At 34.5% G+C, this 14,566-nt stretch overlaps 1 protein-coding gene across 2 annotated transcripts in view; it reads right to left on the bottom strand.

Annotated features, from left to right (window-relative positions):
- The window catches only part of EPHA3 (EPH receptor A3), a gene marked incomplete at both ends in the record, with an annotated part of 362,616 nt that overhangs the window by 265,329 nt on the left and 82,721 nt on the right, over nt 1-14,566 (bottom strand). For both annotated transcript variants that reach the window (XM_082625509.1, XM_082625508.1), the window contains one exon: nt 1,857-2,517. In XM_082625509.1, coding sequence (XP_082481635.1) covers nt 1,857-2,517 — 661 coding nt within the window. The remainder of the gene's footprint in view (nt 1-1,856; nt 2,518-14,566) is intronic.

Raw genomic sequence — 14,566 nt, forward strand, 5'->3', positions numbered from 1 at the left:
GGTCTCTCCCGTTGTGGAGCACAGGCTCCAGACGCTCAGGCTCAGTGGCCATGGCTCACGGGCCTAGCCACTTGGTGGCATGTGGGATCTTCCCAGACCGGGGCATGAACCCATGTCCCCTGCATCGGCAGGCAGACTCTCAACCACTGCGCCACCAGGGAAGCCCTGTTTTATTTATTTTTATTAACATTTTTATGATTCTATTTACTTACTGATACTTATTTTTCTATTTCTTGTAACTTTGAATGAAATATAAAGTATCATATAAAAATTATTTAAAACCCAAACATCCAAACAATGATAGGTTTCTTGCTCAGTGGAATATTTTATGAGATAGCTCAACATATATTGATATATATTGTTGAGACAGGGACACACTATTCCTTTCTTGGTGTGGACATCAGAGACTGCATCAGTAGAAACCAAACTGGAGGGAATGGACAATTTTTCAACTCTTCCTGATCTAGGCCTTTGTTATTTTATTTAAAATAAATCACACAAGTATATCACAAATAATACCATAGTGATAAAATATAATTCAAAGTGGAATATAAAGGCTATTGAGACTTCTCGCCACTCATGTATATACATAAGCAAGTAGTAGCTAGTATGTTGTTTCAATTTTAGAAATTTCAAAGCCATACTTAGTAACAGTATTCTGATGGCTCTTGCCAAGGATCTAAATAACACAGAGAAATATCAGACTAGAGTACCACTTGCTGTCATTAAAAAGAAATTCTATAAACTACCCATAGTCAAAAGCAAAATGCTATATTCTGTTCAGATTCTTAGAAAGGTCAATTTATGTATAACGTAGATTCATTTCTTCCACATGGACTTGAGTCCTACTGAACGACCACAAGTAGAATATCAAACTCAATTCTTTTGACAGAGTTTAACAGCAAACAGAGGTATTAAAACAGACTAGATTTCAAAGACTAGTTACTTAAGTTCTCCCGTGTATTTATACATTTAAAAATTTAATAATAATTTCACCGTGTTCTTAAACACAAAACCTTGCCTAATGCTAAATAACAAATTTTGGGATTAAGTGGAACTTATCATCTGATATAATCTTCTATGGAAAAGATTATCTTTTAATTGATTTTACTTCAAGTGTAAAGAGATTTTTAATAAAAATCAACTTGATAACACAGTTCAGGTTCTCTGATTCTATATAAAGGATCAAATATGCATTCCCACCTAAGATGTGGTATATATATATATATATATATATATATATATATATATATATATATACACACACATATATATATATCCTCCTTAGCAGCCAAAAGGGCCAAATCATGAAGCAAAATTTAAAAATTTTTACATTACTCCTCTATACATTAAACACTGAAGGACCAAACCTGGATTTTTAAATAAAATAATTTTTATTAAACACTAATGCTTTGTTAGTAAACCCGTATTTTAAGCACAGGTGTCACTGAAGAAAATACTATACTTTATAACAATGAATTACCTATTGCTATGAGAGTGATGAGCACAAACATAAATAGTCATTGCAGGATCTAATTCTGTTAGACTCAGATTAGCTGAGTGCGAATTATATTTCTTCCCTCTACATAAAAGAGACAGAGACTTTTTTTTCTTTCATTTCGTCTAGTGGGGTGTAGTCTAGCACAACATAATCAAACATGCTAATATTTCTACATCAAATTATGAATCATCACATCAAGTGGGATGGATAAATTTAGTCTATAAATAGACTCTGTTCAGTTTGAGGCATGTTTTGCTGCCAAGTGAGTTCAGGTTTGGTTCATTTCTTTCAATTACTCTACCATAAGTTCACAGGTAAGAAATACCACTGCAGGGAAAATAGAGAAGACTCTTACCTTGGCACATAAAACCTCTTTCTTCATAGCCAGCATTGCATGAGCACTTGCCAATGGGTACAAGCCATTCACCTTCTGTACTACAGTACATCCTGGGAGGATCTTCTTCCTTAGAATTGTTAACACAAGAACCTCTAACTTCCACCAGGGATTGGGAATCCATGGGTACTGTGTCTGGAAACATAGCCAGATTCTTCACTGTAAACGGACACTTTTTGAAGTACACTCTCACAGACACTAAGGCAACACAAGCACCAACGTCTTGAAAAGCCAAATAAAATCCCTTTTTGTTGACAGGACCTACTTCTCTAACCTCGGTGTTGAGTTTAAGAATACGGTCCCCAAGATCCATTTGTGTGAAACTTTCATCAGCTGCAATGGTGTCAATCTTTGTAAACTGATGTTCTCGGAATTTGACCCCATGATCATCATCAGACTCCATGTAGTATAGGTTGAAAGTCTCCTTGCAAGTTCCCAAAACCAATGGAATGCTATTGCAGTCCCGGAGAGTGAACTTGAGCTCCACATAGATCTTCTGAGCTGAGTTCCTGGGGACCCAGTTTGTCCTCAGCCAATTATTTTGACTATGATCCATGACATTGCACACCTGGTAAGTCCTGATGGGTGTGTAATGTTCATCAACACCGCTGATCTCTTCCCACTTGAAGAATCAAAGAAGAAAAAAAGAGAGGCAGAATTAATGAGTTAAGCATGATGAATAATAGTGCATACAAGATGAGGGTGTCAATGGAATCACAAGAAATATAAAATAAATGAGCAGAAACTGCTTCAAAAAGTTTCAAGACTTTTTAGAACAGTGAAGCAGTGCTGTCTTTGATCCTTAGATAGGTTTTGAGAAGTTTTTAAGTTAGCAACACATTGTTTGTGTTACTTATGATTCTACAACTATTATACCATCTGTTTCTATTACTCCTGTGTCTACGCTTTCTTTATACCATGCCCAGGTTAGCCTATATTGCTACCAGTAAAATACATATTTTTCCATGTCATACTAGAGTTCTAATCTTCTATGGTTCCCCATTACCTATGCAATAACTTCACACTCTTTAGTTTGGTATTTGTGTTTTTCCAAAAACTGGTCCCAACCTATATTTATTTTTTTCTAAAAGTTTGAATTGAGATTAGTGAATTATATGTTTCACTTATGCACATACTATGTTCTTGTCAATGTAAACATTTTTTACTGTTTTCAAAAGAAGTATTGGATCTTCTTTTTTTATGCTATAAAAAAAAGAGAGCACTGGTCTGTGTTCTTTTCTCCTTGATGTTTCCCATAACCCTGCCATGCTTAAGAAACTTTCTGCTTTATATAATATTTATTAAATACCTTTTTTATAAATTTAATTCATGATACATACTTAGATTAGTTTAATTTTGTTTCATATGCATTTGTTAGATTTTAGACCTCTTCATATCCTCTATAATATGCAGCACACAACTTCACCTTTTGGGAGATGCATAAAAATTATTTTTTTCTTTTAATATATGTAGGAATAACTCAAGGAAATAATGAATATAAAGTTCTTAGAGAATATATTTTAATTGTGTAAATAAATAAATAAATGAAATCCTTCTGAAGCCCATTAGAAATGGGTTCCTAAATTTTCCTCCATTAAGAGAGTTACTTATTTTCATAAGGAGTAAGTTTTAAATACTTTTAAACTAAATCAATGGCATTTAAAGTGTATTAACATTTTTTTCTATTTATTAAAAACACATAGGAATGCCAATCCACAACTTCTAGTCACAAAATGAGATAAAATGTTATTTTTTTAAATTGATGGTAACCAAAAGCAAAGAAATATGGCATTTATTTGGCCTTTGAACCTCATTAGAGGAGAAAATAATTATTTACATTAGCGTGTTTGAATATCAAAAGCAATTTGTGGACCCCACCATTGTGAGAAACACAGTTTTAGAACTCCTTATTCCCCTTAGCTCTCCTACCAATCTAAGAGCAAAACAAAAGCAAATAATTAAACAGCAGTTATTTTAATAACTATGATCATTCAGGGTCTGGAATATGAGAGACACTCATTTTCTGGAGGCAAAATTGGCTAGTCTTCATTGTCAAGCCCAAAATCCAACAAAGGAACAAATTTTGATTATTTTAGAAAACCCTAGCTCTAACATACAAGATATATCTATATCTTAATATAAGAAAATATTCATACTGTATTTTTAATAATAACCAATATATCATTTTCAAACATCTACTCTATAAATGTATTATACGGAGAGCTTTAAAGAAGAAAAGTACACATGAGATTCTCAATTCTGAGGATTTTACACTTAGGTGCCTATAATAATAAAGTCACATTCAAAACAAAATTAATGTATAACTTTAATATCAGAAAAATTAAACAGAGTGAACTGAGTTGGAGCTCTGAAAAACTGTGATGTTAAAAAGTTAGTATTATGTTGCATCTTCTCTATTCCCATTACATTGGTTCTACAATGGCATCGTAAAGCACAGAGCTAACAAAATCTTCAGAGAATAAATGTTTTCTGTGGGCATTTTATAGAACATTAAATCATGGACATCATTATTTAAAAATTAACCAACTGACTTAAAAATTTTTAGTTCAAGATTTCCTTATCAGAATAGATATGAGATTGTACTTCGACTGATGAATCAGTTGCAAGTTTCTCCTGCTATGGACAGCATTTTACTAGACATCAAACAGAAATGACACTATGTAACGATTTTCATAAGTCAATGTAAAATATGATTTTAATTATGGAGATCTCACTGTATTTAACATTTTCCTCTCAACGCTAATTGGCAAGCTATCACAAGTCCTTGAATGCAGAGGTACAAATTGCAAGAAGATAATGCAAACAGCACCAGCATTCTTTGCACATGAAAAGGTTGCAGAGAGCAACCGTCACTTCATTAATTTGTCATGAAGACCATATTGCCTGTAAGCGATGGTGGCTTGCCATCTCAGACCACTTGCAAAAAACAACAGACTAGCATTTGCTGAGGACTAGACAGTGGAAATAAAATTCCTAAATGAGCATTTTTGTAACAGCAACGCAACAACAGGAATCATTAATTAAAGTTGCTGTTGTAATACTTACATTTTATAAATTTAAAGAATACTCATATTTACCCTATCTTCCTATTCCAAGGACTAATGGATATGTTCATAAATTATTAGAGATAACATACTGTCATAGTCCTTGCGCCAAGGCCAACGTGGACAATGAAATGGGCAACAAAGAATTGGTGCCATATAGAATTGGGAGGTACAAAGCATCTATCTCTTCATTTTTCTAATCCTTAAAAAAAAATCTGTTCAAGGGGTGTGAAGCAGTAACATTGTCTTCAGCAGAAGGGGACACAGAACTAGTAAGAACTCAAATTCTTTCTAAAGCTCAAATTCCCCAAAATCAATAATTCTGGTATTTAGCGTGGTTCCCAGATTCTTACTATAAGCTTTTATCATTAGACCACAGAGACCAGAGCTGAATTTCTTGCTTTTTTTTTTTTTCTTTTTCCAGATCACACAACTATAAGAAAACCACATGTCCAGATCTCTTTTCCCTAGAAGGGTCATTCTGAAATCTATTCCCCGTAGCATAAGCACAGTGAGCCTCCTTATCATCAAAATACAATGTAAGATGTAAAGGAGAATCAATTTATATTTACTAGATAGAACAGCTCCTCGTCACTGAGTCAAACATGTATTTTGAGGGAAAACATATTTTTAACAATTAATCGGCATTTAACCTAACAACTCTCATTTTGATAAACCTCAATTATAGTAACTAAAGATTTATATTCATTGTTGATATTAATTACTCTTAGATACATTTTTAGCTACTTGCCAATAGGGATTAAGGAGGAAAATGTGTATATTTTCTTTAAGAGAGGGAGAACCTGCATTACATTTAGTGCATTGGCTAACATAAAGAAATACTAAGAAAGTGAGAAAAATAACTTTATGATTTACCTTATAAGGTTTAAACCAGTTTCTTAGAAATTTTCAGATGATACTAAAAAGAAAATGATAACCAATATTCTTAGGTTTGCAATATTACATTTGTAATTCAGTGGTTAATAAGAAGCACATAGCTCTGTACTTTACAAAGTGCTAATGATGACTAATCTTGTGCTCACTAATTATAAGTGATATTAAATTGGTTCATGTTATTCTTTCTCCACTCATGTTTTTACTCCTATGTTTCTTTCTCTTTGTACACATCATAGCTATTTCAAAATGCAGTGTTCATCCTAGAAATATTTGGACATTTACCATGCATCAGCATTTTAAGTGTGGCAATGCATAATCACTTACAGGAAGGATGTTACTGTCAAGTGTCAGGCACAGATATATCTACAAAAATCATTATATTTCCATTTATTCATAAATAGTTTTTCTTAACCCACAGGTCTCAAAAGTGCACACACACACACACACACATTTGTAATAGTATCACGTTAAAAGGTAGAGTAAAATAAAACTGTCAAGACAAATAAAAAATAGAATTTTGGGGTTTTGGGAGTTTTGTTGCAGTTGATGATGATTTGGGGTCAAATCAGAGGAATACATTTGTAACCAGAGGACTGAGGAGAGAGAAGATGGGGATATGATATTGGAAATCTAGCATCAGTAACAAGAGGCAGGCCAGAGTCTAAAGATAAAAAGGCATAGAAGGTACATGCCTCAGATGGTATGTCTAGTAATCTTAATAATAATGACTACTATCCATTCTCCCACCCACCTTTAACTCCTAAGTATTTAGCATAAATGTGATAATGGTATTAGAAGTGTCTAGTGGAAAATAGAGAGGACAATGCTCTAGTCTGGGTAAAGTATACTGAAAAGAGCTGGAAAACTAGGAAACTAGTGAAAAGACCAGAGCTTATTATTGAGGAAAGCCAACACAGGATTTCAGAGAGTGAGAGAAAGAGTTAGGACCAGGAAAGTGTATGATCTCTGTTCAGATATTAGGTACATTCTGGTACATTCTGTAGTTAGAACAAGACACAGGCTATTCAAGGAAGTGTCTTCTGAAAGCTTGAGCATGTGGGGGTTCTTGGGACTCCATCAGCCCCTACCTTGGATTCTCTGTCTTTACCCAGCACTTCATACTCACAAAGCTTCCATGTTCAGTCTTAGTACTTCTCAGTTCCTAAAACCCCTAGACGGAGACAATAACTAGGGCATCCTCAGCTTCACCATTTCTAGGGGTTTTAATTTTAGTTATTCTCCTCCCAGCTGGGATTGATTTAGTGGTACTGTATTGAGATCTCAGGGCTGTTGCCACATCTTTGCACCTGTGGACAAATATCCCATATTTCTGAGTACAGTCTGTCTAATTTCCTTACCTCAAAGGTTCTTAATTTTGGCTAAGCATTAGCCAGGGAGCTTTTTTAACATACTGCTTCATAGGTGCCTATTCAAGCTATTTCTTTTTACACTGCCTAGGTGATTAGAATGTGCCTAGGTGATTCCCTAAGGTTGGGAACCAGTGTTCTATGTCCCTTGGCCAACTTTTGACCTCAACTTGACCTGAGAGCATACTCCACTATCAGCTTGCAAGACTTCTGAATCTCCCCAGAAACTATGTCTAAAGTTTACAGATAGCCCTGCCTCTGTCTCTGTAGAAGGATCTTTTGCTCAGCCCTCATCCCATCTGTTTTTTTATTCCAGATTTGCCAAGGCCCAGATGTGCCTTATGTAGAAGCTCACCTGAATAACATCATCTTCCACCTCCCACAAAGATTTGTAAGATATAATTATAATAAACAACATAAATCTAATCATAGTGGTCTTCTATTTTGCATCTGGTGGTAAATGCAAAACGTGTGCATTACAAAAAAGATGTAAACAGTGTGTGGGGGAGGGTTACCTCCAATCACATATTTCTCCTGGTATAAATATAAGACAACTGGTTTTAGACATGCTACAATTTTTAGAGTTTGCTGTAATTTGGTAGTCTCCTACTGTGATTTCTGTAATGATTTGTGATTTTTAAGATGCCTCTATAATAGCAGTGTTATTTGATTCCACATGCATTTATTCAATATTTCTATATGCAAAGTCCAAGTTAAAAACTGTGGATAGTAAAGATAAGTAAAATGTGACTTTTGCTATTCAGGAGTTGATGCTGGAGGGAGAGGTATAAGTATCACTGAAGGCAGATGATGATATGCTGTCTATTTGAGGTGTTGCAAGGAGCTGTGGGGAAAGGAAGGATTACTGCTGGAAGGAGGTTCCGGGAAAGCATTAAAGAAGGAATGGAAAGGTAGGATGACTAGAACTTCTACAGGTAGAAATATGGGGACACACTGAAAGAGATAGTGTGAGCAAACAGGAAGACATGTGAGGACAGAACCTGTTTAAGGAACTGGGTTCTACTTAGGCTGGAATGTAGGGCATTGAGCAGCAGGGATGTGGGCAGTTACTTAGAAAAGAAAGGTCTGGGCCAATTTGGGAATATCAGCTGATATGTGTTTATTTCATTTGTTACCGTGAGAAACTACTGAAAAGAGGCACATGGTTTACTCCGGACTGGGAGTTGGTTCTCCAAAGAGGAGGCAAAAGAGGGGCTTTAGAAAGACCACTGCAGAGATCCAGAAGAGAAGCCTGAAGAAGATGACCTCTGTTGAGTGAATGAACAGTGAATATTTCCCAAGAGATTATAAAGGGATATATTTTTTCTTATGAATTTATATAGGATACGGCTACATGTGCAGAGAGTAACACAGCTCTTATAAGTTTTTGACTACTAAAACATATTTCAGAAAGATTCCTGTTTGTGCTGAAAGATTTCAGGTAACAACAGAAAAAAAAAATTCAAGGGTACATGTATGTAAATAAATGTTTCTTTAATTTTTCCTTTATGAAATAGTGTTCTCATTAGATCCTATATATCTGATTTGAAGAACATTTAATTAATATTTATTGAGTAACTACTATGTGCCAAGCTCGATATTGATAATGTAGTAATGAAGGAGATAGGAATGGTACCTGTCCTTAAGGAACATACTGTCTTTATGTTATAACCATTATTATATCCATTTTTATTTTATGAAGACATTTTCATTTATTTCTTTGTTCATTATCCTTTCTCCCCTGTATGGTCTTTGGTTTGGCTTATCTTTCCCTCCCAAACATTTAGCCCTGTGCTTAAACCCGAATAACTTATAGAGACTTACTAAAATATCATGTGATGTGCCAAATGTTAAACTTATATAACTAACAAAGCACAGAAGTATGCTTTGGGGTACAGAAGGCATTGAGTTTTAAAAATCAATACTCTGGATAGTTATGTGTCACAGAGTGGCCTTAACAAAGTAAATATAAGACACGTATCATGTTTATAAGTATTTTGTAATAATTAAAAAAAGAAGGAAATGAATTTCTACAAAATATGTTTTAACAAATTTATGATAAAGATTTTTGGAATATATGGTGAAAATTTTTTGAAAGATGAAGAAAAAGGATCTTAAAGTTTGAGAGATGGTGGGTGGCAATGAAAAACTTTCCAAAATTATGTGAAATGCTTAAAGATCTACCAAAAAGTGAATTTCTAGCCAGAGGAATAACTTGCAAAAGATACACTAAAATATAAAACACACCATGGGGAGACCATATCTAAATTCACTGTTGTAGAAAGTTTTCAATTAAACCTGCTATTTAAATTTACCTTTCCTGAAGGGAAAAATGCCAGTGTAAAGGATAGGTAGGAAAAGTATACTTTGCACTATAGAAGTTTGATTTTAATGGTGAAATATTTCTATTTATAATGTAAAAGAAACATAATTGTAAAAATGTTATTTTTAGAACTATAACCATGAAGTACATATACCATTATCTGAAAATTACCTCCATAAAGAGCAGGCCAAAATAGTTAAAAAAATCATTAATAAACCATTTATCTATTCTATAAAAGTTGGGGGAAATCATTTATAATTTATCAGAATTTTTTCCACTCTTTCTGTTCATATACAGCCAAATAACTTCACTTTTCAGAGAATAAATTTCCCTTAAATATTAGGGAGTAAAACAATGAGACTATCATGTTTCCAATTCTTGTAAAAATATTTAATATGAAATTGCCCAATAAAAAGGTAATTTTAGAATTCAGTATAACTGCTTGAAAATATAGGGGAAAATTCCATGCACATTGGCTTAACTTGTCTAGACTGAACACTGCTAAAATGGACATTTACAGAATTATTACAAATGGCCAACTACTTAGAAATTAATGCATAGCATTGACAGCAGTACATTTCATACCAGTTGTGAGATTCATGTAATTTCCTGCTATGATAATGGGTCACAGACACAGTAATTCATAGCAATTTATTATATACCTGTGGAGCATTCACAGTGATGGAAATGAAATTAACTCATGTCACTGTGGAACATATGCTAAGTTTTACAGATCTTCAGATAACTCAGTTTATTTTTTAACATGATAAGTGTAATTCCTGAAAACATTTTTCTGAGATGTAAGCTGCTTTTTAGCAACAATTTTAAAGCTGCAACGACTCTTTGGCTGTTCTTCCCAGAAGGGTGGCAACCCTGTTTCATTGGAACATTTTTAATCATTTATCCATTGAGTATCTTAGGGAGCCCTGATAAGGGTCTAAGCTCTAGAGACAGACAGACACTAGGTTTGAAGCCTAGCTCTGCTACTTAATAGGAGGTTTAATAATAGACTATGATTTAATTTACACAACTGTAAAATGGGAAAAATCATAGTAAACTCTTTCTAGAGATGTTAACAAAAGTAGATCATGCACTTTAAACATCTGTAACAGTGTGCAGCACCCAGGAAGCAGTACACAAATGTTATTATTCTGCTAAAGTTGACAAAAAATGTCATTGGAATATATGGATTTTTTTCCTTATAAAGTAATAGGAATGTATTTTAAATTCAAGATATTTCTATTTCCTATTCTTACTTCACTAGTCTAGAGTCTTCAAATTTATTTAAGGTCACCACAGTTTCTGACAAGTGCAATTTATTTTATTGTTTTGAAATTCAATAAATATAATTAATGACAAAATTTGACTATTAGACTGCTTCATATTTATATTATAAATGAGCCTGCTGTCTTTTATCTATGATAAATTTGCTATTCTATGTGGAGTAAAGTTTTGCCAATGTTATTCCACACTTTACTAGGTACTATAGTTCTATAACTTTATTAGACATTTGACTTCAATTCCTTTCACTATTCTTTTTAAAATAAAAAGTATATGATCTATCTGTATAACATATTAATGGACATATGTTTTAATAAAATAAAAATATTTATTATTATTATTACACTTTTACTTCATACTGGTCACTGTGTTAAGTTTCAGTTATGTCATGTCTAAATGGCCACACTAATAGTACCTTCCTTAGAGTATTGCTCAGTTGCTTAGTGGATTATATTGGTAGTTAATAAGTGCTTACATAGTTGTTACCTGCTAAGTAAAACAAATATTTATTAAGCACTTACATGTTACAAAATTGTTTTCTGGTACTACCATTATGATAAAGGTGCAGAAGTCATGGTTTCCTGACATTGAAAAATCTTAATTATAAGAATGGAAATATTTTTGTGTAAGCCTAATGTTAGACTGTCATTCGTTCATTCAACAGAAATCCACTGTGAGCCTGGCACCCTTCTATGCCCTGGGTACCTCCTTCTCCATGGAAAAAATAACAATAAAACCACTAGTGTTTTCATAGAGCTTATGTTTTCCTTAAAAGAAAACAAAGAGTACACACACACACACACACACACACACACACACACATGAAAGGTGAGGTGATGATAATCATTATAAAGAAAAACAAATGTGAAAACAGGCTAAGGGGATAGACGACCATAGGTGGGTTGATGAAATGACATTTCAAATAGGGTAGCCAGGGCTAAGTTCTCATTTTTGCAGCCACTTGGATGAAGTGAGTAACCAGGCCTAGAGAATATCTGTGGATACAGCATCCCAGACTGAGAGAACAGAATGCCCATTGGCTGTGAGATTGAGGGTGGTGTTGTAATCAAGGCATAGCAAGAAGGCCATTGTGGCTGAAACAGAGTGATCCAGGAGTGAAGTAGTGAAACATTAGGTCACGAAGGAAGTTGAGTATAAGAGCATTTAGGTCCTTGTTGGCCATGTGAGGGACTTTGGATTTTATTCTCAAGCAAAGAGGTATTCAGTAAAGGGTTTGGCCAGAGGAGTGACATGATCTGATTCATGTATTTAAATGGTCAAGGGCTGATATGTGAAAAACAAACTGTAAAGAACAAAGACCTATGATGTGAGATCATTAGGAGGTTATTATAATAGTTCAAATGACAGAGGATAGGATATTATTGGTAAAGGTGGGGAGAACAGATTCTGAAACTCTTTTGGTAGTAGATCCAAAGGACTTGATCTGATAGATTGGGTGCAGGATATCAGAGAAGGGTGGAGACTGCGACATACATCATCAAAGGGTGGCAACAGCCAATGTGAGACCAGAGAAAGAACAGCAGCCAGGAGGTGGCATATAGGCAAGAAACTTAAATGTAAGTGGAATTTTGACTACTGAGATTGGGTGATGATGGAGAAAGAGGAAAAATAACACATTCCAGGCAGAGGAAGCAATACATAAAGGCATAAAAACACAAAAATACCAACTGAGTTCGGGGATTATGAAGCTGCTACAGTGAAAGATGAAGCTAGTCTTTCCTTGATTAATTTGACACGTGTTTATCAGAACTTGTTATGTGCTAGGGATTCTGTTAGGTGCTGGAATTACAGCAGTGAACAAATGGTCGGAAATCTCTCTCTTCAGGGAGCCTACATTCTAGTGGGATAGACAGACTAAAAACATATGAAGATATAAATTTTATGTCTTCTTATATAGTGGTATTTTAAAAGAATGGCCCACAAAGACCTCTCCAGAAAGGTGTTGTTTAAATAAAGGCCTGAAAGGATGGTTCATGACAGAGAAAGACTTCACTGGACAGGTGATATTTGACTAAAGGAGAATGGGTACATCAGGAAAGAGCATTCAAGGCAAAGGAAATAGAAGTAAAAAGCTCCAAGGAGTGTGTCTGGCATAAAAAGCCATAAGGAGTGGAGTGTATCTGGAATGTCCTAGGAAGAAAGAAGAAAAAGAGTATGGTCAGGACAGAGGGAGGGAGGAGAAGAGTTGGAGGAGTTTAGGTCCAATCCTAGGATCTGAGCAGAGGACTGAGAAGACCCGCCTTTTCACGGGATCACTCTGGTTGCTATGAAGAGAACAGCAGAAAATTAGAGGAGTGGACGATGATTATGTGGATAGTTTGCAATGTAACTGAGGTTTTTCTCATCACTCAAGAGATTCAAACAAAGATCAGATTTAGGACATTACTTTGACAAGAGTATTAAGGATGATTTGGAGGAGGAATGGAAGGAGATGAATTAGAGGTATTGTAGTTAACCAAGGGAGGATGATGGGAGCTTGTCCATTTTGTTCATTATTGATTCCCAGCACCCAACACGGTTCCACATAATCCATTTATTGAATGAGTAAATGAATGGGTTAATTTTTGAGGGCAAATAGTATTTCAGAGGTAAAACTCAGATTTGGCAATTGATGGATACTTGCTTTGAAAAAAATGAAAACCTGATAATAACTCTGAGTTAACATTTGATAATCATATTGACCATTTTGTGAGGCCATTACAGTAATGGGCTTTCCCAGCAATGCATCATTTTATCCTTGCAAAACCCCTGTGTGGCAGGTACTATTATCAATTAATTCTACAGAGGAGACAAATGAAGCTTAGGAAGAGACCCAACCCCTCACCTCAAATCACACAGCTGTAAAAAGTGAAGCTTGGATTCAAACCCAAAGCTCTTCCATTACAAAGCCTTTCCTATTTTCCACTAATCTGTCTGGTGACTTGAAAATGAATGTCATTAGCAGAGAGAGGCAGCAATATAGGTGGGAGAAGTTATGTGAGGAAGAGCAACAGTTTTATTTAATATAAGCTGAGCCCGATGTGTCAAAGAGAAATGCAGACAAAGATGTTTTTAAAAGTTGGAAAGGTCACCCAGAAGTCAGCAGAAAAAAAGGGTCTAAGAGTGGAAATTCAGATTTTGGAGTTGCATAATTAAAGCTTTGGAAATGATTAAGATGATTTTTAAAATACATAAGACAAAAGGAATTTTAGAAACTTAATTTTGAAATGCTTATGTTTAGAGACTAGGAAGAGAAAGATGAGCTGATGAAAGAAATGGAAATATAAAAATTGCTCTTTCAAAGCATTCATATTGAAATGTTCCCCACATCAAAAATTTTTTTCAAGTTAACTATGGTAACTACTGTTAGAAAAGGAGCATTTACAGAGGTAGGAGTAGAACAAGAAGAAAACAAGTCAAAGATACAAGACAGGAGAGAATTTCAAGAACTTTGTATTTAATACGAAGAATAGAGTAAACAGCATATGGTCTGAAAAGAATGAACTGGTTAGCAAAAGGATACAGGTGACTTACAAATATTTTTTTTTAAGGTAGCAGAAGTTATTCCAAAACTTTCTGGAACTAAAGAGGGTATGGCAGAGAATACGTTGAGGCAGTAATTGTAGTTTAAAAAAAATTTTATTATTGAACAGAAAAGACTCAGTGATTCTCCAGAGAAAAAGCCTGCATAATGCATTTTACCACATACAGGGACCTAGAGACTTTTTTTACAGATGA

Source organism: Mesoplodon mirus (genome assembly GCF_964341445.2).
Source record: "Mesoplodon mirus genome assembly, chromosome: 6".
NCBI lineage: Eukaryota > Metazoa > Chordata > Mammalia > Artiodactyla > Ziphiidae > Mesoplodon > Mesoplodon mirus.